At 35.0% G+C, this 24,692-nt stretch overlaps 3 protein-coding genes and 1 long non-coding RNA gene across 4 annotated transcripts; 3 read left to right on the top strand and 1 right to left on the bottom strand.

Annotated features, from left to right (window-relative positions):
• Positions 1-3,946: 3,946 nt before the first annotated feature.
• On the top strand, positions 3,947-5,216 carry LOC114715659 (uncharacterized). The gene is made up of 3 exons (XR_003737566.1): positions 3,947-3,958; positions 4,570-4,577; positions 5,142-5,216. It is a non-coding gene; the product is annotated as an uncharacterized LOC114715659 (long non-coding RNA).
• Positions 5,217-9,701: 4,485 nt separating this feature from the next.
• Positions 9,702-10,535, top strand: LOC114715658 (uncharacterized). Its single transcript, XM_028900523.1, has one exon. It carries the CDS (start codon positions 9,734-9,736, stop codon positions 10,091-10,093), a length of 360 nt encoding a protein of 119 aa, XP_028756356.1. The 5' UTR covers positions 9,702-9,733; the 3' UTR covers positions 10,094-10,535.
• An 8,734-nt stretch (positions 10,536-19,269) lies between these two features.
• Positions 19,270-21,817, top strand: LOC114715660 (molybdenum cofactor sulfurase-like). The gene has a single exon (XM_028900524.1). It carries the CDS (start codon positions 19,779-19,781, stop codon positions 21,696-21,698), a length of 1,920 nt encoding a protein of 639 aa, XP_028756357.1. The 5' UTR covers positions 19,270-19,778; the 3' UTR covers positions 21,699-21,817.
• On the bottom strand, positions 21,597-24,692 carry LOC114715661 (pentatricopeptide repeat-containing protein At4g38010). The gene is made up of 2 exons (XM_028900525.1): positions 22,772-24,692; positions 21,597-21,666 (listed from the first exon to the last, which is right to left on the bottom strand). Exon 1 carries the CDS (start codon positions 24,563-24,565, stop codon positions 22,793-22,795), a length of 1,773 nt encoding a protein of 590 aa, XP_028756358.1. The 5' UTR covers positions 24,566-24,692; the 3' UTR covers positions 21,597-21,666; positions 22,772-22,792.

Below are 24,692 nucleotides of genomic sequence, written 5' to 3'. Positions count from 1 at the left end.
TTCTTTATCTCACCAGCTTATTTCAAAGAACAAAAATTTGAAAGAGAATTCAAAATTTAATGCCCAAACGGGGCTTTTTTTCTGGCTTCAAATGATAAATCAAAGGCATTCCAGTTATTTTAACGTGAAGAATCCTTCTTACCTTGTTTCTGATTTATAAATAAATATTGTTAGGTATAATAAAATATATACATGTTATTCGATTATACCCCACATTGGGTTTGATCAAAATTATTCAAAACTTCACATCATTCGGGTATTTTTAAAAATTGCATCATGCCTTTATGCTCAAGTGGAATCCTCCTTCCCTGTAAAATATTTTACCTATATACTGATATGGCGAACATTTATATTTCATTTTTTTCAAAAAAAAATTATACTCCTCCAGTCCTTAATATATGACCCAATTGTTGAGTTAGTTTTGGTCCTAAATATAAGACACATTTCTCATGTTTATCAATTTTCTCTAAATTACCCATATAGATACCCCATCAATCATAATCAGGCAGAAGAGGAAGATGGGTAATTAAGAAAGATGATTATGGTATTTTAGGAAAAACATGTCACATTTCTTATAATTAACTAATTTACCTAACTTTTTTAATCTAATCAAATTAGTTGAATGAGTCTTATATTAAGGACCGGAAGAGTACCTTCCATGGAACTGACATAATTAGCAGGTGATCCTAAGTAGGGACAGCCAAATAAGAATGAACATAGGAACTTGGGATGTACGAAAGGTGTCCGAGAACTCTCTTTTTTTTTCCTTCATGCTATGTGAGAATTTCGCTAAAATATCAACAATTTCTAAATTTTTCCTTAAAAAATGACAAATCAAAACATTCCAATTCCTATAAAACAGAGACCTATCATCATCTACTATATCTCTAAAAGAGTGAGAGTTATCACAACCTCTAAGGATCAAATTCAAGGCCTCTATACAATCAAAAAGTAGAAGGACACTTTTAAAACCTATGGCCTAACAAAGGTTCAGTCCATGGATGATACCAATTAATTCAGCTATTGCTAGTAGAATCTTGGTAAGCTTGCAGTTAAAACCCCGTTATCCATCTACTGTCTCCATCCTAGGTAGCTCCTCCACATCCACTCTCTCCACTAGCCAAGACTAACCCATCTACTTCAAGCTTAACAAAATCCTCATGGGATCTGTTATCTACTCAAGAACTCTTCATAACAAGGGAAAACAACACTCAAAATAAAGAGTTAAATATAATTATTAAAAAATTTTAATAACGACTGAGAAACATACAATTATTATTTACTTATTGTAAAATTTTTAGATAGTTACATTCTTCATAAGATTCACAAAAAAACACTAAAATTTTGAGGTGATATTGATCATCATTCTGATGTAATTTTTTATTCGCATTCTTTTACTACTCTAAAAATTAGAGGGTAAATGTTATTAAAAAATAACTACGCAATGTTGGACACAAAAAAATTAAAATATTAAATATATTATAAATAAAATTAAAATACTGAAAATACTTGAAAAATAAAATTAGAGTTTGTTGAGCAGGCCAAACAATTGTACCTTTTAACAAATTAAAAATCTGAGAGGATGAAGCGCATTTATTTTTAATGGATCTTGCCACGTGTCGAGCAGCTAAAGTTTGCTTTCCAGCTGACAGCTGGAGATGTTGATGGGGGGATGACAGTGACGTGGCACAACTTGGCTGCTTGGTAATGCGTCCTCAGTTTCCCAGCACTACGGCGCTTGTGAAATTCTTGGTCGTTCAAGGGAAAACCATGCGTCATGCTGACGGAATCTTTACCTTGCCGCTCCGTCCCCCAACACTGCTGCTTTGGAAAAACAAAATTGTGACAATTGCTAGGAAGTCTGAGATTTAAAATATATATATATATCATTGCTGAAAACAAATCTCAATAACAATAAAACAGTTTATAATAAATATAACTGTTTATTTGATATGAAAACTTATTAATATTTTCTTAATTAATTCTTTCAAAAACTTGTCACCATGTCACGAGATAAATCCTTAAAAAATTTGATCGAGGGAGATAATATTCATATTAGATATATGTCAAAACTCAAAACGCATAAAAGAAATTCATCAATGGATGCGTTTTGTTATGTTTATTAATATGGTTCTCATTCAGAGAACACATTATTAGTTAAGGAAAGGGATCTTAAAATGAGAAATGTTTAATTTATCTCACATACTTATCTCAAATCTTATAAATTTTAATTAAAAAACTGTTTTTAAAAAAATGCTCAGGTGATTCTAAACAAATAGTAAGGGAGTGTGTGGGATATCCAAAATAATTTTAAAATGCCTTCACATAAATTGAGACAAACTTTTTTTTAATACTTACTTCGTATACTGTAAAATTATTTTTAAATTTATGGTTTAGTTTCTATTCAAATATGCATGTAATATTATTTTGCAGGCTCTCATGTATTCTTTATTAACATTCCTCCATATAATAATACGACAGAGTAATTCTTTACTTTTCGTGTACACGTGATTTGTTTGTTGTCTTTTCACGAGTAACGGCATTCTGAAAATTGGGTTATAATAATGCTCTTGAAGCTCGGGTCGGTCTTTATTTTTTAACTATCAAATCTTCAAAGTCATCGTAAACCAACTAATTTTAACTCAAGCCGGGTCGGATATATGTCAAAAAGAGATGGCTCCTCTTAAAACTGTTTTCCCCCATGTTCAAAGTAGGAAGGTAATGAGGCCTCAGGGGTGAAAGTGACTAAACGTGTATTGGTTGCGCGAGAGGAAAAAGGAAATTTACATTCCAAAACTGTCTCAGTGGCGATTTGGATCCTTCCTATAGCGATCACGTTGGTCTTGAAAGCTCCCAGTAAACTGACTGGTGGGAGTGTTCTGGCCATTTTGTTGGGTTATTTGGGGGCCCAAGGAGTAATCCAAAAGGGAAAAAAGATTTTAAACAAAAACCCGATCAGCTAGCCAGCACGAGGTCCGGATCCATTGGACTTTGTAAGATACATCCAGTCTTGAGTCCACCACACCCAACTAGGCCCTGCATTCTTCCTCAAACCAAATATTTGCGGGCGCTGCCACAGGGTTATGCTCTCATTTGTTGAGTCGAAACGCTCTCCATTCTCATTAAAGAGGGGAGGGGGTAGGAGGGATTTTGCTCCCCTCCCCTTGTTTGGGTTGCTACTTGAGTTTCTGATGACGTTGAAAGTGACATGTTTTGCCCCGCGATCCTTGGAGAACTGTAGGGTATACTGACCTTCTGTGGGTATACCATAATTCCCGATATCATGACGAGGTGATCCAAACCGGTAACTACTTTTGTTCAGAGCAATGTGAACAAAGGGATCAGCAAAAAAAGAAAAAGAAAGTCTCCTTATGACAGACTATTTTCCTTATTATTATTATTCTTTGAACCAACAGAGTCTTTTCCTTAAAACCTAAACTACAGAAAGAAAATTTGTCAGAATATGAGCCTCAGAACTCAGAAGTGTCAGTTAGGCTAGCCAGAGTTAAAATAGATGGACAAGAAAGAAACTAAGATTTCGGAACGAGAAGCAAGCTAGAGCCACACAAATTAAGAGCCATTGGTTAAAACATCAGGGTCAGTTGTGCGTAGGCAATATCAACCTCTTGCAGCAAAAGTCAAGAAATGATGAATGCGTGGTCCAAAACGTGACGGATATCTACATATGAAAATGAAGATTATTAAATTACTAATGCGATTAGTTTAGGTGGAGTGGGAGATAAAACACATGCCGATGACAAATATGTCACAAATTAATGGTATCACATGTAAGATAGACCAATCAACAAGGCTGCTTGCAATTCCAAATTTTCATACTTGGGTGTGATTTGTAACATTTTCAAAGACAACATCGGATATGTTTTTTAAATTTTATTCATTTTATGATTAAGGTATGTGGGACCCAAGATGGTTCAAATGGAATGCATCCCTAAAGACAGTAACAAAGAATCAACTTCGCATGAGAGAACCCATTTTAAATCGGATGCTATGATGATGTTAAACTTGAAAGGGCCATCGCCACCTAATTAGGATCAACACTAATCACCAAGCACGACGACTAAGCACAGTTACACATCATGTTAGCGAGGAACAACAACTAATTAATGCACCGTAGTGACATAAGTCATTAATTACTTCCGTATCATCTTCTTTGTTTTCATATATTTTCAGTGTTCAAATAATTTCAAATGCTAGTACTTTATAGGGCTAAGGTGCGCCCAGCACCCTGAACTGTTTACCTAGGTGCGTCCAGTAGCCTAAAGTAATTTTGGGTGCATCCAGTATCCTAAACTAATTAAAATGATGCGTCCATATCCCAGGCTAATAGAAATGTTATGTTTAACTATTACTTTTCTGATTCAGTTTAAAGTTGACCCCAGATATTCTAAATGGTAGACATATGGACATTTGATATGTATTATTCTTACTCAAAATTGAATTTATTTCCTTCCTCTTCTTCTAAATAAATTGACTTTTGAGTAAGAATAATATACATCGGGTGTCCATGTGTCTACCATGTAGAATATCTAGGGTCAACTTTAAGCTGAGTCAGAAAAGTAACAGTTAAACATAACATTTCTGTTAGCCTGGGATATGGACGCACCATTTTAATTAGTTTAGGACACTGGATGCATCCAAAATTACTTTAAGCCACTAGACACACCTGGGTAAATAGTTCGGGGTGCTGAACGCACCTTAACCCTACTTTATATTTAATAAAATAGGAGTGATATACTTAATACTAATATTTACGATTCTTTGCTAATTAAGATTTTAGATAAATTTAACATAATCAGCCTGATATGGCTATATGCAATCACTTTGTCAAAATTTTAAAAATCGAGTAATAGGATCGATCTTGGATCCAACGGTAGTTATAAGTTGAGTAAAAAGAAATTTAATTAGTCCGGACTTGAAGAACTAATTAAGTACTTATCCTAACACAATGGGCTCTCACTCTCTCTCGATAAATATTTAAAGACGAAATCCAAAATTGGTGGCAAACAATAATACTCCTTCCGGTTCATCATATAAAAAGTTAGTTAACTTTTCTCACATATCAAGAAATGAAAGTTTAGTCATTATATATATCTTAAAATTAAATGATAAAATTTTTCTAGTTGCTTTTAATGTTACACTTTTATTATCTCTTATTTCTCTCCTCTCTCTTTTGTATTTAGTATGGGCAAAAATGAAAAAATCATATTAATTATTCTGACAACGTCTTATATTTTGGAACACAAATTTCTTTTAACTAACTTCTTATATTATGGACTAAAAAGAGTATTACATAGTAAAGTATTAATATAATATGCATTCAGGTGATGATGATGAACACTATGTTGTTAATTTCAATGAAAAAATTAATATTATATGGTGACGTATACGAAGGTGCCGGGGCTCACATTCAACATATTAATTAATAGTTATAATTGAAATTAATAGCTGAAAGTTTCTCATTTATTGGCAAGCCATGCATGTGAAAAATAACATCTCTCCTACTCCTTTTGTTAAACAGGTCAACGTACATGCTTGATTAAGAAATTGTGAAGGATTTAATAGGAACGCCTTTAAGTAATGAAAAGCAACAAGCTGATTTGGGTCTCGTTTGGAACCACGTTTGAAATCACTTATAAACACGTTTCATATAAACCGAGACAAAATTCTTCTTACATACTAATATCGTATTTCATAAATTACAACTGAAAATATGCTTATAATTCATTCCAAAACGGGTCCTTTGATTGCACATCAAGTCCTCAACAAAATCTCCAGCGTCCTGCAATATTATATTATATTTTAACAAAACACACAGAAGAGAAGGATCCAATACGAAGCATCCAACAAATATTAGCTTATGAAGCATAGAAAAACCTATGGATTCGCCTCTCTCCTATGGGTTCAACAGTTGAAGAGTCAGATAAGTTCCCCAAAAAGAACGAATTCGATTCCTGAGATATCATCCTGATGTTGTGGGAGGCCTCCCACAGTAAAGCATGCAATTTGAAGTTAATTCTCACGTAGTTAATGCTCTATCCTGACTAATGACTTCGGCATACCGAGATTACTCAAAGGGTAATGTCTGACTAGGCAGCTAAATTGTGTGTGACCAAACATGCGTCTCGTCCTTAATTTATAGATGAGCCAAAACCGCTGCTTAAAATTTTATCCAAAAAAAGAAACTATTGATTCATATGATCTGCTTTGCAAAACCATCAGGTCCGTTTGATCAGTATGAATTTCGGTGCCAAATTATGATTCATGTTCGTGAGGGACTGAGTCAAAATGTCCCCACAGAAGCATGCATTTTTCAAAGTGTGGCTCAACTGCAGCACTATTAGCCTTTACGGGGATTTGGTTACGTTGGAATTGGTCAGAGGCGACCCTTATCTTCCTCATTGATTCACGTCACCTCTCTTCTTTCTTTCCTTTCCCAAAGGTCGTAATTAAGTTTTAGGCTTTTGTTTTTGGCCATACAAAATTCATTTAAGATGGCACTACGCACGTCTTTCCTCTCACTTACCCCTTTTTCTCTCTCTAACCCACAAGCATCAATCCAACTTCCCTGTCCTCTGCCAAGAGCAGAAGAGCTTAGCTTGTTGCCTTTTCCTTTTGTTTGGATTCATATATTCATATATTCCTAAGCCCTGTTGAGTTGCTTTCAACGTTTTTCATGTATTTGCTGTCTCCTACTCCAATAAAACCTAGACTTGGTCCCAAGTGTATGTTTTTTTAATTAAAAAGTAGGTTAATTTCTTAAATTTGCATTTTGATAACTTGAGTTTAATTGCTTTCAAATTTTATGTTACTTAAAGAAGTAGGTTACTTTTGGCCCCAAAAAAAAAAGAGTAGGTTACTTGAATTTACATCCTCCCATAAGGGTTATTGTCAGAGTTTTTCTATTTAAGTTGCTGTGTAAATTTTTAAACTCAAATGATCAATCTAAGATTGAAAATAAAGTTTTGAGACTAAAAATATTATTTTAAAATGATTATATTTTATTGTGCTTGGAAACGTACTGGGCATATAATTTTTTTTTTTCAAAAAAAAATCTAATACAGATGAAACTAACAAATATATTCATGTCGTGATTAATCTTAGGATTAAAATCTCTTACATTTAATTTCTTGCGCCTAATTTAAAGTTGAATAAAGAAAAACAGATAAGAGTAGGTTGAAATAGACCCACCAAAACAGTGAAAGGAGATTGTCCTAAGATATTATATTCTAAGGGAATAAAAATACTGTGTCAATTAGAGTACATATATAGACACTGAAAGGACTAAAAATGGAAATGTGGATTCAAAAGGAAAAGGATGCCTTTTTTCCCCTTCACCAATAAAGACAGAATTTTAAGAAATATTTTTTAAGATTTAATTCAAGGATTCTTTTTTTTTTCCCCCCGAGAGAGTTCATTTGATAGATTATAGTAATTCATATGAAATTAAAGATTTGTATAGTTTCTCTTAATCCGTGTTACATTATCTTATCTAGCTAACACCTTTATTTCCCGACCAAGATCCAAGAAAACAAAATAGAGAAGGAAAAAAAAAACTTCAGTAACAAGTCTGACGTACACTCCTCCACCTTTTTAAATAATTTTATTACGAGAACATATATGTCTCTTAAGTCAACCATATGGTTAACTTAATTAATCACCATTAACTTGAGATATTTCGGAGATCTCTAGTTTTTGTAGAGCCACGGGTGTCTCAAACGCTTATTATTTGTTCATGTGCAATGAATTAATTATTTCATAATTATATATATTTGCATATATCAACCCAACACATATAGTAATAATATACTATGTATTTCCGATCTTTAATATAAAAACTAGTTTGATATTCAATTTAGTTCTAAATATAAGACTCCAATCCATCAAATAATAATTCTAGCTAATATATAATTATTAAGGATTTTTTTAAAATATAATATTTCTTTATTCAAATAACTAATTTAACAGAATTTTTTAATTTATTTAAATTAGTTAACTATATTAAAAGATGTATTATAAAGTTTTATCCTGTGATCTCATGATTCTATCATGGTGAACTCACCAACTTGGACACCCACCAGCGGCCACTGGGCTGTGTGATGAATCTGGTGGTAAATGAATATGCCACGTGTCAAACAGCCAGCGGACTCTCCTCAGCCTCTATCCTGCGGGATAATTTATTTAATCAACACAGCCTAAAATACCTATTATTTGGTAGTATATGGCAATCTTCCGGTCTTTAACATAAGACTGATTTAACTAATTTAATTAGATTAAAGAAGTTAGGTAAATTAGTTAATTATAAAATATGACATGTTTTTTTTCAAATACTATAATCATCTTTTTTAATATTATCTCTCATTTTTCTATTTGATTATAATTGAGGGAGATCCATAAGGGTAATTTAAGAAAAATTGATAAATATAATAAATAAGTTTTATATTTATGATCAAAATCAACTCAATAGTTAGATTCTATATTAGAAACTAGAAGAGTACTATATATCATATACGATTCAAGAACTAGCCATTAATTAAACCCGTTTAAAAGTAGTAACATTTTTAACATAATTTTATGGTCCATAAAATTGATTTGCATCCGAAATGAGGTGAAATTGACACCACCATAACATACATATTGAGTGAAATGAATAGATAAGAAGTTGTTTCTTAAATTAATTATGACCGAGTCTAATGACCATATGGGATCATGCCACGCGGCACAAAACGACAAAGATTGATGTCGTTGCACCCAACTTCACCCCCACGAAGCGAACACCAGAACGACTAATCACCCACTTCTCTCTCGTATTGTCGTTAAACCCAAGTTTCTTTCTACCCGAAACACCAACCAAAATTCCCCTACACATTTCTTAATCACAAAATTACACATATACTTTTCTTAATTATCATCATGTTAGGTATAAATAATACTCCTCCGCTCCTTAATATAAGACCCATTTAACTAATTTGATTAGATTAAGGAAGTTAGGTAAGTTAGTTAATTATAAGAAAAGTGACACATTTTTCCTAAAACACCACAATCATCTTTTTTAATACCCCCTCTCCCTCTTTTACTTGATTATGGTTGAGGGAGTATTCATAGGGGTAATTTAGAAAAAATTGATAAATCTGAAAAAGGACTCTTATATTTAGGACCAAAACCAACTCAAGAATTAGGTCCTATATTAAGGACCGGAGGAGTAACTTCTTATTTTTTATGTACAGCAAATCGCAAACGTACACACCCTTTGTGAATATATGAATTAGTTAATCAATATTTTTATCATAGAAGAATTACATTACTTACATAAATTTTCAAGTTAAACAAATTATTGTCAAGTTAATTTTCAAAAAATAAAATAATTATTTGGGCATGATTAAAAAATTGACAAAACACTACGTGGCTTAATTAACAGTAGTGAATATGATAATTTTAATTAATCAATCCACCACAAGCCAGGACGAAATAGAAAATAAGGTGCCCCACTTTTTACCCACACTTAAAAGTTAAAACCAAGCTCTTAATCCCCCTCCTCAAAAAAGAAAAAAAGAAAAAAAGAAAAAGATTCTCTTTCTCTCTCTCACATATGTCCCTAACCATATTCATTTCAATTCAAAGCTATATATAAAGAGCCCGTTATCCTCTGCCATTTCTCGGAATTCTCAGACCTCCCCGTACAGTGTTTTTTCTATTGTAATACACATATGTGTATATGAGAACAGGCTGGTCATCTGTTAGAACGAGAACTATGAAGGGATCGACAAGCATGGGAGACACGGCTTCATGGTATTGTGGCGTGGTGTTGTTGACTCTGATACTATTGGGGACCATCAGAGAGACCTCCTTGGTCGACGACGAAGAGGCCTCTCCTGGTGCCCCCCTCAGAGGAAACCAGCTCGGTGATCGGCCGTGCGACGAGATATACGTCGTCGGAGAAGGCGAGACCCTCCACACCATCAGTGACAAGTGCGGCGACCCGTTCATCGTGGAGCGGAATCCCCATATCCATGATCCAGATGATGTCTTCCCGGGTCTCGTCATCAAAATCACACCCATCAACTCTCGACGATGATTATTCTTCAGGTAGAAGACCTTTAATTAATTAATCAGACCCACCCAAAGCGCGCGCGCACGCATGTAGAGAGAGAGAGAGAGAGTCTTGTTATTTATTCTGTTTTGCTCCTCCGATCCTCTCCAGCTTCCTTCTGTTTTCTACTGTATACCCAGGGTTCAGAGATACAGAAAATTTTTCTTGTTCTTTTTCTCTTGGAAATTCTCAGTGGTCTGTTTGATTTTCTCATGGAAATAGAAATAAAAGAAGCGCTGTACAACCATTTCAATCCATCATATTCTTTCTTCCGATTCAGCTTCTTAGTTCTGGTCTGGCTTATTTGTTTTCCTTTGTATAGTTTTGTTAGTTTCTTTGTCATCGAAAACACAGAAGAATTAGGGAGGGTTTTGCTTTTAATTTCTTGAGTTAGGCCATGAATGGACATGATGAATATTTGGAAGAAGGTGAATGTTTTAACTGAAAAGGAAATATGTTCTGGTAATGTTTGGCGGAGATGCTAAGGCAATCGAGAAGTGCCATTTTCATTACGTAATTGCTTGTATATATATATGTTTTAATTATATTGGTGGCTTTTTTTTTTCCCCCTCTTTACGTTGTGTCGTAGAATTCAACGTCAGGAAAGCCAAAAATTTAGAGGAGGCGGCAATGGAAAGTAACTTGAGTCTGAATCAACGATCATAAATTCTTTGGAATTTTTCGCTATTCCTACTTTTTAAGTTTCGATCAGTCTATATATAATTAAAACGCTTAAATAAAATCACTTTGGTTATAACATGATTAATTAAACTATACTCATTAATTGTTCAATTACCGTACTGCTTCACAATTATAAGTCTATATATATAACGATTTGTACAGATAAACTAAATTTTCTTTCTATGGTCGAAACATTCAATTCAGCAAAGAGCACCGAGACTTGGTCACTTAATTTTAGAGAATTAGGTTTTTTTTTCCTTATATTTTTTCAGCCATGTGAATTTCCTGATTTTAAAAAGACATACAAACCCATATATTTCATGAAACAGACACTGGTTACAAAACAAATCAATCATTATCAATATCAATATATGTGCAATAAAATCCGTAGTTTACTAGTATCATAAATTAATTTTGCGGACACTATTTGATATCCGTGAGAAAATGTTTATGTATATATATAATATTAATATTAATATTGGTATGTGACAAATTAATTAAGTGGAGTCAATTAGTTCATTAATGGTTTTGGCAGACCCAGAGGAAAAAGAATAAAAGCTTGACGTCCAAAATCAGTTAAGACACACAGAGCTCGTTAGAAGATACAAGAGAAGTCTCCTTTGTGGAAAACTCGACTCAATTTATTTATTTTTTGGGTCAAAAAACAGTCATTTTTAATTAATCGTAAAAAAATTAAGTATACATTAATAGTAGAAATCAAAAAGAAAAGAAAAAAGAAGTTGAGTTCTGTTTCTCACAAGGGAGACTTTTATCTTTCAACAATCTCTGCCTCTTAACTGATTTTGGACTTCAAGCTTTATTAATTACTTTTATTACATTTATTAATTACTTTTCTCATCCCGTTTATAAAATAAAATGACTTTTTATTACATTCATAAGTCATGTCATTCTTTTCTTCACATGAAAGGATAACTATATTTTTCATTTATTATTTATGTATATTAAATAATGGTGAAATCGGAAAATTATTAAATTTTGATATCGAGTTCATGGAATTTTTTTTTTCAAGCCAGGGCTTGTTTAATGAGGCTCCTGTTATTTTTTTTTTTTCCTGGCCATCAGGCTCCTGTTAATATTTGGTTGCATAATTAGTTGTAACGAAAAGAATATCACATAAAATTTGATAAGCTAGGTGTTTGAAAGGCGACGAAGCACACATTTGCGTGAAGCAATAGAATTTTTAAAACAATTAAATTTGCTAGAATGACAATTAAAAACAAAAAAAAGGGAATTATGCCGCCTCTCATTGCGCCACAAACAGCTGGGGAAGTCACGGGGTACTTTGAAAATCACGAATAAATTAAAATATACACGTATTGTTCGTCAAATGATCAGGAGATTTCGAAACACCTGAACATTCTCAGTTGGATTCTTATTCATTATTTTAAAGCATATTATATATCATACATGAAAGTTCAGAATTATCAATGTTTGCTTTAGTTTTATTAACAATTTAATTCACTTTATCCTCTAAACATATGAATTTTTTCTACTAATTACATGTATAATAAAGAGAGATTTCATCAATGGGGGTACTAATTAATCGGAGTGTCTCTGTAAAACCAACATATAATTATTATAAATAATTAATTTAACTTTTTTTTTTAATATCTTCATATTAATCATATAATTATTACATTTAGGATAGTCGGGAATACAATAAAACAAATTTTAATAATTTTTCTTGCTATGCACATACACCATTCTATTGGAAACATGGTCGAATATTAAACATAAACACCTCTTCTAAAAAGAATGTTTGAATAAAAATTAAATGTGGATTTAAAAATGACGAAATAAATATGTGAGAGGAGTTTTATTTTGATTTATATAAAAAAAAATTAAAAATACTTTTTCTTAATTCCAAATACCTCTTAAGGTAAATTAAAATCTTAATCTATCAGGATGTGAGGGATCACTCTTGTACCAGACTTGGTATAAAATTTAATAATTTATGACAGTGAGCAATGAAATTGGGCCATGGATGCTTGGACGGCCCATTGGAAAGTTCATGTCCAAAATCAATTTAGAAGGAGAAATGATTGGAGGAGCAATTTCCGGATGATGACCTGGAGAGGGTGCTGGCTTAGGCCGGTACGCGTTGAAGAGTTACTATTAATTTTAACGAAGAAACACGAAATAAGAGAAAATAATAAATAATAAAGCAATTGACAGCAAATTCGATACAAACAAAAACCACATGCCATGTTTCTTGAATCTGACTCCCATTTGGTTGCCAATTTCAAAAATTTTATTCATCTATTCCAGTATTCCGTTGCGGGCATTTAAAAAAAATCTCAAAAAACAATTATGATGCTATTATTCTGGAAATACAATAAATATTAATAGCAATTTTACATTCTTATTTGAGAAAATATAATCATATAATATTATAGTCGGCTAATTTGAGTAGATTAAGAAAGTTTGTTTAGTTAGTTATTTGTAATAAATACCCTTACTAATCATGTGTTAACTATAATTATATTTGATGAAATTTTTAACATATATAACTGTCATAAGAACTATTTTTTTTTAAAAAAAGTAAATATGAGAGAAAAAAATTAAAATTAAAATTTTATATTTAAAGCTAAATTAAAAACTAAATTAGCTTTTAATATTAAGGACCAACTAATAAACACGAGATACTTGCATGAGGATGGAGCAGTTGGAAGCTGAGAGCTTGTATGGGGTATTGGGCCTGATCTCCTTCAAGAGGCCCCAAACATAGAAACCCCAACTGCTTTTGGGGTAAAAAATTTTAGACTTACCACGAGTTAGATGTAGTAGAAAAGGCTGATCCCTTACGTGCTTTGAATAAGATTGTCTCTGGATATTATATTTTAGTAAAAAAAAAAAATTTAGACTTCACATCTTTTTGTTTTTTTTTGTTTTGTTCAAATTAATTAAAGAGACAGATACTAGTAGATTCAAATTACAAATAGTATCAAACTCGCGATCTGTTATTTTAGTAAAACTTTATATCATTAGACTGCAAGATCTTTCACTTTGAAGATCCAAAATGCCATAAATTCGTAAATAAATTATACCATGTGTTTGGTTTTAGATCAGAAAGCAGAAACCATCAACAATTATACACGAAACATACATACACATTATCTTCATCCGTTCTCACTGGATAACCACATTTACATGACAATCCAAATCGTATTTGAATCCGCAGTGTCATATTAATCTGAAATATTTGTTCTCATTCGAAGAGAGTGACCATCATAAACCCTCCATCTGATGAATATATTCCAAGGCAATATTTTATTGCCGCTGCAACTGCACGTGAACTTGACGCCCTATACGGCTTTACCATGGAGGAAGACTGAGAAGACAAAAAAAAAAAAAGCAGGTTAAACTTACGAAAACTGAAAAGCCAAGGCAGAAAAAGCAGTCATGAGAAAAAGAAGAGAATAAGGCATGATCGAGCATATGCTGTGATGCATCAAGATCCCTGGCCCTGTTAAAGCCCCTACCCCATCCCATCCCATCCCCAGGAACCACCATAAAATGGAAGAAGCATCCCACTTTCACCCACTTTTCCTGGGGCTCACACAAAGATATGGAATTTAAGAGCTTCGGCCATGGGGGAGTTTAGTAAAGTGCAGAGATAGGAAAAGAAAAAGAAAAAAAAAAAAAGAGAGGATATTCGCAGCATAAGCCTCAAGCATATGCTTTTCCGTCGTTGGTTTATTCCATAACCAGTGCTTCTGACTTGAAGTATTTATAATTCGCTTGCAATGCTGAGAAAATGCAGATTGCAGAAGCAGCTAGCTACAAGATGGATGACGTGGGCCGTGAATATGATTCACTAATAAGCAAACCAGCCATAGGGCTTCTCTTTCTTGGCAGGAGATTATCACCATCTGATGATATAGATATATGTATTTCTTGCCAAAGGAGAGTTGCCCTGTGACTGCTTTAGCTTAACATGCACTCTCTCCTGCCACACCACACAAAAGGGTAAGAAACATAGCTGATTCTTTAGTCTTTGATTACTGATGCGAGACTCAAAGTCAATATTTTCTGATAATATACCCCAAAACTTTTCCAACATCTTGTTGAATTGTGAGTGACAAGTTTGCTAGAATATGACAGGATTTTTGCATGTTCATGTATTTCTGCAGATGAAGTAGTTCGTTCACTGAGCATTAAACACAAAGATTGCTCAAGTTAATGGGGTTGGCTCGAGATAACTACTGTTGAAGATAGATTCACTTCCCGGAAACTAGAAAGCTCATAATTAGTGTATAAATAAATCAATTTCTAATTTGGTTTTGCAGAACATGCCATCAAGCTATGGATATAAGCAGTAAGGAAAAAGGATCAACAATGACTTTAATTAATCTCTCGCCAACTTTGTCGTTGAGCTTTGAATATATACGAACTCATCATTAACCATTTTGCGATGAACAATTGATCCATGTATATATACCAACTATCCATCATTAACCCCTTCAATTAATTAACCGTCTAATTATAGAAACCAAACATTGATCATTGCCTTCTCAAGATAATGCTAGATTGCTAGCTAGCTCATTATTAGGCCGCTGGACATTTGATTAATCCATCATCTTCAAAAGGCCTGGCACTTCGTATTAACTTGAAGAACAAAGAAAAAGAAAAAGGGACCATATATAATAAGAAGGCAAAATTGGTTTTTTTTGGGGCGGGGGGGGAGGGCACGGGGGAAAATGAAGTTCTTATGTATAGGTTAAGAGTTATCAATTTTTAATAGATTAAATAACAGATATTAGGCTTGTGTATATGTAAAGTGCCCACTGATTTTTTTTTCCCCCACTATAAAACTGAAAACTTGCGTTAACAGCTTAAAAGCAAAGTAAACGTGCAAACAGACTCGAAGGATACAGAGAAGGACTATAAACAACTATCAGGACAAATAAAGCAAAAAACAATAAACAGAAAAACACAAAGGGAAATCAATTAGCCTCCATTATCAATATCCAACTGACTTCCTCCAGATGGCTCGTGATCAAACATTCGGTAGTTTCCCAGTAGAGCATGAGAATGCTTAGCAAGTTGGTTAGCTAACATTAATGCCTCTCACGCTGCATGGTTTAGCACAACTGTCCAATCCCTGCTCACAAGACCTCTAGCTTCTTCAATAATGTCTCGGAAGGGATGAGAAGGATCACATCCCCTATAGACTAGGTTAACCGCCTTAATGCAGTCAGAAAACAGGAAGACATGCTTGAAATTATTCGTCCAGCACTAGTGTAGACCACGAATCATTCCTAGAATTTCCGCCATCACTGGCGGAACCCCTGAAAGTTTGCAACCAAATCCACATATCCAAGCATTATCCTTGGTCGTAGCAACTCCTCCACATCCACATTGCCCACTCGTGAACATAGATCCATCCACCTCCAATTTGACAGCATCTTCTGGAATGTCAAGTTGGTTATTTATTTTTGGAGGGAAGAGGTTGAGAAATCCATTCCTTTGAATGAGTTCTTGGTCAGTAACCGTTCTGAAAAGGCTCGACTACTTTGAGAACTTTCGACAGGTCCCTCAGAGTCAAACAGCCTGTTAAATCTTGCCACACAGACATCCTAGCACAAATAGCCGGACAGCACGGACCAATTGACTTCTGTGTTTGGGTAGTCCGGCTTCATGAGAGGATTCCAATTGATCCAATCTACTCACTGCAAGGTGAAAAAACTATTATAATAAGAAGGCATCAGCATCGCTTCCATCTTTCTTTCACTCTCAGACAGTCGCGAAGTAAGTGCATTTGATTCTCCTCTTGCCTACAGTTCCATGGCCGCTCTCTCGATGGGCTCAAACCTTTGCAAAACCGAAGGTAAACAGTATGAACCCTTCCATGTGCCATCAGCCACATGAAGGACTTTATTTTTTCCGATACTCGCTACTACCAGAATTTCTTCCAAAAGCTCAGCTCCCCACTGATTATTGACTAATCAATAACCTTTTCTTGATTCTTTAGCTTCATTCTAATTTCAGTCTATTTTACTTTCATATATTTTAGGTAGAATTACGTGGAATTTTACGTTCACCCTATGACCTCTTCTGACTCCAATATGGTGTGTTAACTTTTTTTCTCAAAAAAAAAAAAAAGTAAAATATGAAGCATATTTTACCAACAAACCAACTTTCTCCACATTTTTCTATTGAATTCTTGCAGAACATGACCTTAGAAAAGCTCTAAAGAACTGCAAGCAATATGCGCAAAATAATATGGATTTGTGTATAAACATACGATAATGCTAGAGACTAAATTTGAACCCAAATAAAATTTAGGAACGCAAAAGTTAAAAGCTAAACAAATATTCAGAGATCAAATTAGAACTAAATAAAGTTGAGACAAAAGATAAACCTAAAATAAAATAAAGGGACTAACATTGTATCTTAGCCAATATTATTTGCATGTGATTACTCTTCAAGGGGTTGTGATAGAGCCGAATAAACCAAGTCAAATTTTAACATACTTATTGGATGTAGATGCGGTCCAAATTAAACTTTAGTGAAATTTTAAGTGAGTATAACTTGTTATAAGAAATGCAGTAAAAATCTCTCTATCAATCGAGCAAAGAGTGACTGCCAGTTCACAAACCTGCAGAAAATTCCAAAGCTTACACAGTAACAACATTGTGCTAAACATTTTAGATAAGAGTTCCAATGGAGAAAGAGTTATAAAAAACACAAACTTAAAAATTCGTGTATGTGGATGATTTGAAGAATTTATCTAAATTTGAATATGTTAACAAGTGAAATCAAAATCTGCAAGTGATACTTTCTAAATGAACTTGGCGCAATGTGGTCTAAGACTCTAAGGGACGCTACTTCATATAATGTTGGAGCATCTCCATGATGTTCTTGTTTTAAATTCCTCTCCAAATCAAAATTAAGTAAAAAAATATCTCAGATGCTTGAAAAATCTTTCTATAAACTCTAATTTCGTGCCAACTTTTATAACAATTTGAAAGATCAGAATCAGAATCGTGATCTTGTAAATCATAATGATCAGCGTCCAATATAATATCACTTCACAGAAAGGGAGCAGGGATATCCAAAAGTATAAGCCTTAATGAAGAGAAGATGCCATAAGCATATGACTTAATTACTGTTAAGCTTTGATGCCTATAAAACTTGTTAGGATATCACTTAGAAAAGCAAACCCGGTTGAGGGAACCTTTACAGAAGGCAAAAATTAAGCATATCAGTCATAGGGCGGGTCTCTTTTGGCAAGTTATAGTACATATATGCTGCAAATTCATCTCAGACTGTTTAATAACTCGCCAAAGGAGAACTGCCCTGTGAATGTACAGCTTAGACGTACGTGACCTTTGGTGAAAAAGGTAACTTCATCAATGTTATTGAGTTGAAGGATATTGATAATTTTTATGGATGTAGTTAGATGATTCAGTGGAGGCCTTTATCCTATTTTATTTAAGTCTATGATGGGTGAGATTTTATTCCTATTCTTATCATTGTGGCATTTTTCATTTATATAACTCATTATTAATTGTTTCACGCAAGCAACAAAGGCCTGAGTCCCAGAGCCACAAATTAGAAAAATAGATACTAACAACTTGAGATTACAAGCAGGATTGAATTCGTGATTGATAGAACCAAAAGTTGCATGCACCTTCATTTGTATATACCAATGGCAGAAAGTGTCGGAAAATTAAAGCTTGGCTGTCTATGATTTATTTCCATGGAATTCAAGTTCCATGAAAAATGAATTGGAGTTAAAATGGTTTCCGTGTTTTTGTGCGGTTTTGGACGCAAACTGAAATGCGTCTTGAACTAGACTCCCGCTCAAAAGCTTATCATTGAAATGAAACGTGCAAGTATCAAACACAATTAATTAATTCTAATTTCATTCTGAGCAAAATTCCATTCGCAAAGCAGCAAACCAGGATATGCTTTATTAATTAATCATTTAAACTTGCCCTTAATTGAACGAAACAAATCAATAATAGCTATTCAACTATTAATATTATATTGGAAAACTATATTAATATATAATGATCACGCGTGATCATTCTACGTGCCCACATTGAAACATAATTTATTATTTAAAAAAGAAAGAAAGAACAAAAGAACATTTTCCTCTTTACATATCTCTAATAAAGCAGGCGGCGAACGACCGGGTATATCTAGAACGAGTTATCCAATTATTGGTCACCTCTATCATATAATTTTTTTTAACAAAAAAACTAGACACACGCCAGTTGATGCTTATGAAATATTACCTCCGGTTCTTAATATAAGAATTAGTTAACTAATTTGAGTAGATTAAAAAAAATTAGTCAAGTTAGTTATTTATAATAAATATGTGTTGTCTTTTTTAAAATATTTTTATTAATTAAATGTACTTGTTAGAATTATCATTACTACAAAGACAATCTTAAAAAGAAAAAAATAAATAAATATGAGAGATAGAGCAAATTGTGGTCTTATATTTAGGATCAAGATAAAAATCAAACTAACTTTTATATTAAGTAATGGAAGTAGCATGAAGCAAGGAGAAGGTAATTTGAGTGTAGCAAGGAAGAAGAGTATTGAAGTAAAAAGGGTCCGCTTTGGACTTCATCGATGGTGCTGTCCCACCAAAGGCCATTTTGTGGTCCATTTGTTGTTATTGCAATCCACTTGCGTCTCTTCCTTTCTGGCCGAAGGTAGCTAAGAGGCTCTATGTTACGACTTCAGCATTACAAACTTTGGAAGACGAAGTCAAAATTGTAAGAGATAATTAAGCTATATGACTTTGTCAAGGCCTACCTATACTGCCGTACCAGCCAGCCACATCCTGACACAGTAATAAACTAACAGCAACTTCTGTAACAATTTTTCCGTTTTTTTCAGTCACCAACCGATTCCAGAAGGCAGCGAATATATATGAGCAGCAGAAACGTCAAAATTGATACATGAAGACCGGAGTTGTGTTACCGAGCAAAGGAAAGAGGAGAAAAACATGCCATCACCTGACCCAAACGAGGCCTCCCACAAATGCCCTCAAGGATGCTGCCCATCCCCATTTTTCAACTCTCCAGCATCTCAGGGAGAATTAGGCAAACCCAGAAATAGTTGTGCAGAGTGTCGCCATCGTTTTGCTACTGAAACTGCTTCCTCCATCTTCCCAAACACCCAATTCACTAATCATGAGTCTCTTCCATCTCTGCAAGATTCGTTCAGTGAATTCATCAAGGTTTATCCACAATACTCTGAGACTGAGCAAGTTGACCAGGTTAGAGCCAAAGAGTATTCCCATCTAATTGCTTCTGATCATACTTGCCTTGATTACATTGGTATTGGCCTCTTCTCCTACTCTCAACTGCAACGCCTTGATGTCTCGAAAACCCAAGACTCTTCTCCTTCAATTTCTAAAGCACCACCGGAATATTCAGATTTCCCATTGTTTAGTATCTCCTCCAGAACTGGGAATATCAAGACTCTACTGCTTCATGGTGGACCAGAGTCAGCATTTGAGTCCGCATTGAGGAAAAGAATCATGAGTTTCCTGAATGTTTCTGATAATGATTACTTCATGTTATTCACAGCAAATAGAACAGCAGCTTTTAAACTCGTGGCTGAATCTTACCCATTCCAGGCTTGTCGCAAGCTTCTGACAGTTTATGACCATGAAAGTGAGGCAATAGAAACAATGATTAGCTCCTCGGAGAAGAGAGGAGCCAAAGCTATGTCTGCAGAGTTTAAATGGTCACGACTCAGGATTCAGTCTGCTAAATTGAGAAAGATGATCGCGGGCAGGCGGAAGAAGAAGAAAAAAAGGGGGCTTTTCGTTTTCCCAATTCATTCTAGAGTAACAGGAGCTAGATACCCTTATCTCTGGATGAGCATAGCGCAGGAGAATGGGTGGCACGTATTAGTTGATGCATGTGCACTGGGACCTAAAGAAATGGACAGCTTTGGCCTCTCTCTTTTTCGCCCAGATTTTATTATATGTCCCTTCTATAAGGTGTTTGGGGAAAACCCGTCAGGATTTGGATGCCTCTTTGTAAAGAAATCAGTCATATCCATTCTAGAAGATTCCTCTAGTGCAGGAATTGTGAATCTTGTAGCAGAAAGGCAACCATTTCAAGTGTCAGACGATTCTTCAGGAACGGACATAAAACTTGAAAAAAAACCATCAAGATTACAAGAAGAACTAGCTTCTTCAAGCTCTTTCTTCAGTAAGATAACAAAAGTAGGAGAATCATCTGGGCTTCAGCGCACAAAGGCACCAGAAGAATCAAAATCTCCAAAGAGCTCTGCAAGCGAGGAAATGCATGACGCTATTGAGAGCCAGCAAGAGAGGAAAGCTAAAGATGGAGAAGATGAGTACCTTGATATTGAATGCAGATGTTTAGACCAAGTGGACTTGTTGGGGCCGATACTGATTACTAACAGAGCAAGGTACCTAATAAATTGGCTGGTAAACTCATTATTGAAGCTTAAGCACCCCAAAACAGAAGGGGTTCCCCTTGTCAAGATTTATGGTCCGAAGATAAAATTTGACAGAGGGCCTGCTTTGGCATTCAATGTATTTGATTGGAAAGGAGAAAAAGTTGAGCCTGTTCTTGTACAGAGACTTGCTGACAGAAGCAACATTTCTCTTAGTTATGGGTTCCTACACCATATCTGGTTTGCAGATAAGTATGCTGAAGAGAAGCGAAGAGTCCAGCATACCAAAGAAAGTAGAGGGCAGGAAGGTAACAAAAAATATAGAGATAACCTGGGAATAACTGTCGTTACTGCTGCATTAGGCTTTCTAGCTAATTTTGAAGACATGCACAAACTCTGGGCTTTTGTTGCTCGATTCCTTGATGCAGACTTTGTGGAGAAGGAGAGATGGAGATATACTGCTCTCAATCAAAAAACAATTGAAATCTAGTTTTATTTATTCTTCTGGATAATCAATCTTAGAAGACTTGAATGTGAAATCGGCTGAAGATTCATATGCATGGAAATTTAATTCTCCTTGAAAAAGATCAGTATAAACTTGTTCATTCATTTATTTCACGGGTTCAGAAGCCATATATAAAATTCCTTTTTTTCCCCCTCAAAACACTGCCTAATTTGTTTCCAACATTTTGTCCTTGCATATGTTCTCAGCAAGCTCCCCAACTACATGCTGAACATTGAATGACAAATTACAACTAGATATTGAATGCAAAATCAGATCCAAGTGTGAAGGGGAAAAAACAGAGAACAGAAGAAAATAGCATGCCCTTACATTTACTGAGAGAACCGAGTTCCAGCAGAAAGAGTGACATTAACAATCTGATTTTAATTACTATATAGCATGCAACTGATTCCATTGTTAATTCCGTTAACCATCCCCAAAAAAAAAAAAAAAAGGTTATCTCATGAAGTTCTCTTCAGAGATGAGGAGGTGATAGTTGACAAATTGCATAAGTAAAGTAATTGATCAAAGGGTATATGGTTGATGTAAAAAAATGTGGGGAAGGGGGGAGAGAAGGAAAAGGAGGGAGAATTTGAGAAGAAAGAACTCGTAGGAAAGAGGGAGAGAGTAACTAAAATGCTCAAAAGCACATGAACTGATAAGCAATCATATGACAAGGGAAACAAATAGCAGCCGATGTGTTGTATGAACAATCAGAGATTTTGCAGGTCATATGAACTTTGCCCTATGGAAAAAAAAGGGGAGAGATTTTGCACTATGTTGACAGAGACTAGAGTTTACTTGAAAATCATCTACAGCACATAAACCGATAAGCAATCATTGATTATACTTGACATAATTCAGATTTCTGCCATTTCAGACTTGTTTCTCTCAATCTCAACATAAAAGCCAAGCTCAATTGGATAAGGGGCGACTCTGGGACTTTACTAATGGAGGGTTACCACTTCACATGTAATTAGTCTAAAGCTCTCAAGCGTAATGAGTCTAGAGTTCTTTCAACACAAAACCAATAATTTGAGCTTAAGTAGGGCCAAACATACCTGTTTGATCAAGTAAGGGTATCAACATGCCCCAAGGGATATTTGATTGGTAAGGATGTTTAATAGTACATGAATATCCTCATTTCGTGGATGGCTACTATCTCCAATGACAAATTCATGATTCTTACCATCGATCCTTATTAGACTTGAACCGGGATTCTTGCTTATTCCTTTCTCCTTCATGAACCTCCTCACTTTTCTTACTTCTGCCCACTTCTCATTAGTTGCATATAGATTAGATAGAAGCACATATACGCCACTATCTTGGTATTCAAAATCATAAAGAAATTTTAGCATGTTTTGAGAAATCCCAACATTCCCATAAGTATTACATGCACTCAAAAGAGCTCCCACGATCTGTACATCAGGTGCCATGGGCATTGTTTTTATCAACTCGAGAGCTTCCCCCACCAATCCAGCCCTACAGAATAGATCAACCAAACAACCATAGTGTTCTAACCAAGGAGAGAGATTGTAGCTTCGATCTCTCATATGATGGAAGTACCTACGGCCTTCCTCTACCAAGCCAGAATGGCAACAAGCTGTCAAAACAGCAAGAAATGTCACTTCATTTGGATTTGCTCCAGATTTGATCATCTCTTCAAATTGTTTCAGTGCATCTTGCCCATATCCATTTATTGCTAGACCGCCTATAAAAGCATTCCACGTTTGAACATTCCTAAAAGGCATCACATTGAAAATCCGTTGTGCCTTCTTTACACAACCACATTTTGCATACATGTCAATCAATGCTGTTCCTATAAATACATCCCATTTGATATGGTTACGCTCAATGTATTCGTGGACCCAAATGCCATAATCAAGAAGTCCAAGGCTTGCACAAGCGGAAAGCGCACTAGTCAGTATAATCCTATCAGGCTTAAAACTAGAGTTCTGCATTTCACAGAACAAGTCCAGTGATTCCTTGGATCGTTGACATTGCACCAACCCATGAATCATAGTAGTCCAAGAAATAATATCTTTTTCTGGGAGCTCATCAAATATTTGCTTTGCTGCAGATGGAGACGCGCATTTCATGTACATATCCATCAAAGCATTACCCAAGATCAATTCCATTCCACACGTAACTTTTGAAATCTTTCCATGAATCACCTTCCCCAAGTTTACATCGAGCAATTTCCCAGAAGCTACAAGCATGCTAACAAATGTTGCTGCATTAGGCTCCACATCCATTCTTGAAAACAATGCAATGGCCTCATTAGGCAAACCTGCCTTCACATATCCAGATATCAATCCAGTCCAAGAGACCACATCTCTTACAAGCATATCATCAAACGCCTTACCTGCGCCAATACAATCACCACACGTGCCATAAACATGTACCAGGGTGTTCCCCACATAAAAATCACTCCATAAGCCCCTCTTGAGAGCTACCGAATGAAACTGCCTAACCTCCCTAATCCCTGAAAACTTAGCACAGGATTTCAAAACAGCTGGCAATGTATAGACATCAGGCACAAACCCATTTCTAACAGTCCATCTATAAAGTGATATCGCAGCCCAGGGGATTTCACCGGAGGCATAACCAGAAATCAACAAATTACATGGGAAAGAGCTGGAGCTCCAATCATAATGTTTCAAGAAATTGCACGTGTATTGGATTTCACAGACATGTTTTCCGAAAAAGTTGGCGGCTTTCGTAATCACTAGGTCGTTACTAACAAGACTAGAAGTTAACAGATATGCATGGATTTGCTTGAAGGTCCTCAAGTCATTGCATCTATGCAGGAAATCTAAAAGAACCCATTTCACAGAATGCGTAGCCTGGTTCATGTCAGTGACCAGATGACCATCAGCATTACGTAGATAGCTCCTTTTGGATTTGAGAAAAGAACGTTTGGATGACCGTCTCCATCAGCCCACCTTTCGCCGTAGGAATTATTGAACCACCCGTGAGGAG

The sequence above is a fragment of the Neltuma alba genome, unplaced genomic scaffold, assembly GCF_004799145.2.
Source record: "Neltuma alba isolate B1F8T4 unplaced genomic scaffold, ASM479914v2 tig00011604_pilon, whole genome shotgun sequence".
Taxonomy (NCBI): domain Eukaryota; kingdom Viridiplantae; phylum Streptophyta; class Magnoliopsida; order Fabales; family Fabaceae; genus Neltuma; species Neltuma alba.
This window is presented reverse-complemented; position numbering and strand designations above follow the sequence as displayed.

Bases quoted from the DNA above. Each gene is read 5' to 3' on its own strand.
- LOC114715658 (XM_028900523.1), top strand. From the start codon at position 9,734: ATGAGAACAGGCTGGTCATCTGTTAGAACGAGAACTATGAAGGGATCG.
- LOC114715660 (XM_028900524.1), top strand. From the start codon at position 19,779: ATGCCATCACCTGACCCAAACGAGGCCTCCCACAAATGCCCTCAAGGA.
- LOC114715661 (XM_028900525.1), bottom strand. From the start codon at position 24,565: ATGAACCAGGCTACGCATTCTGTGAAATGGGTTCTTTTAGATTTCCTG.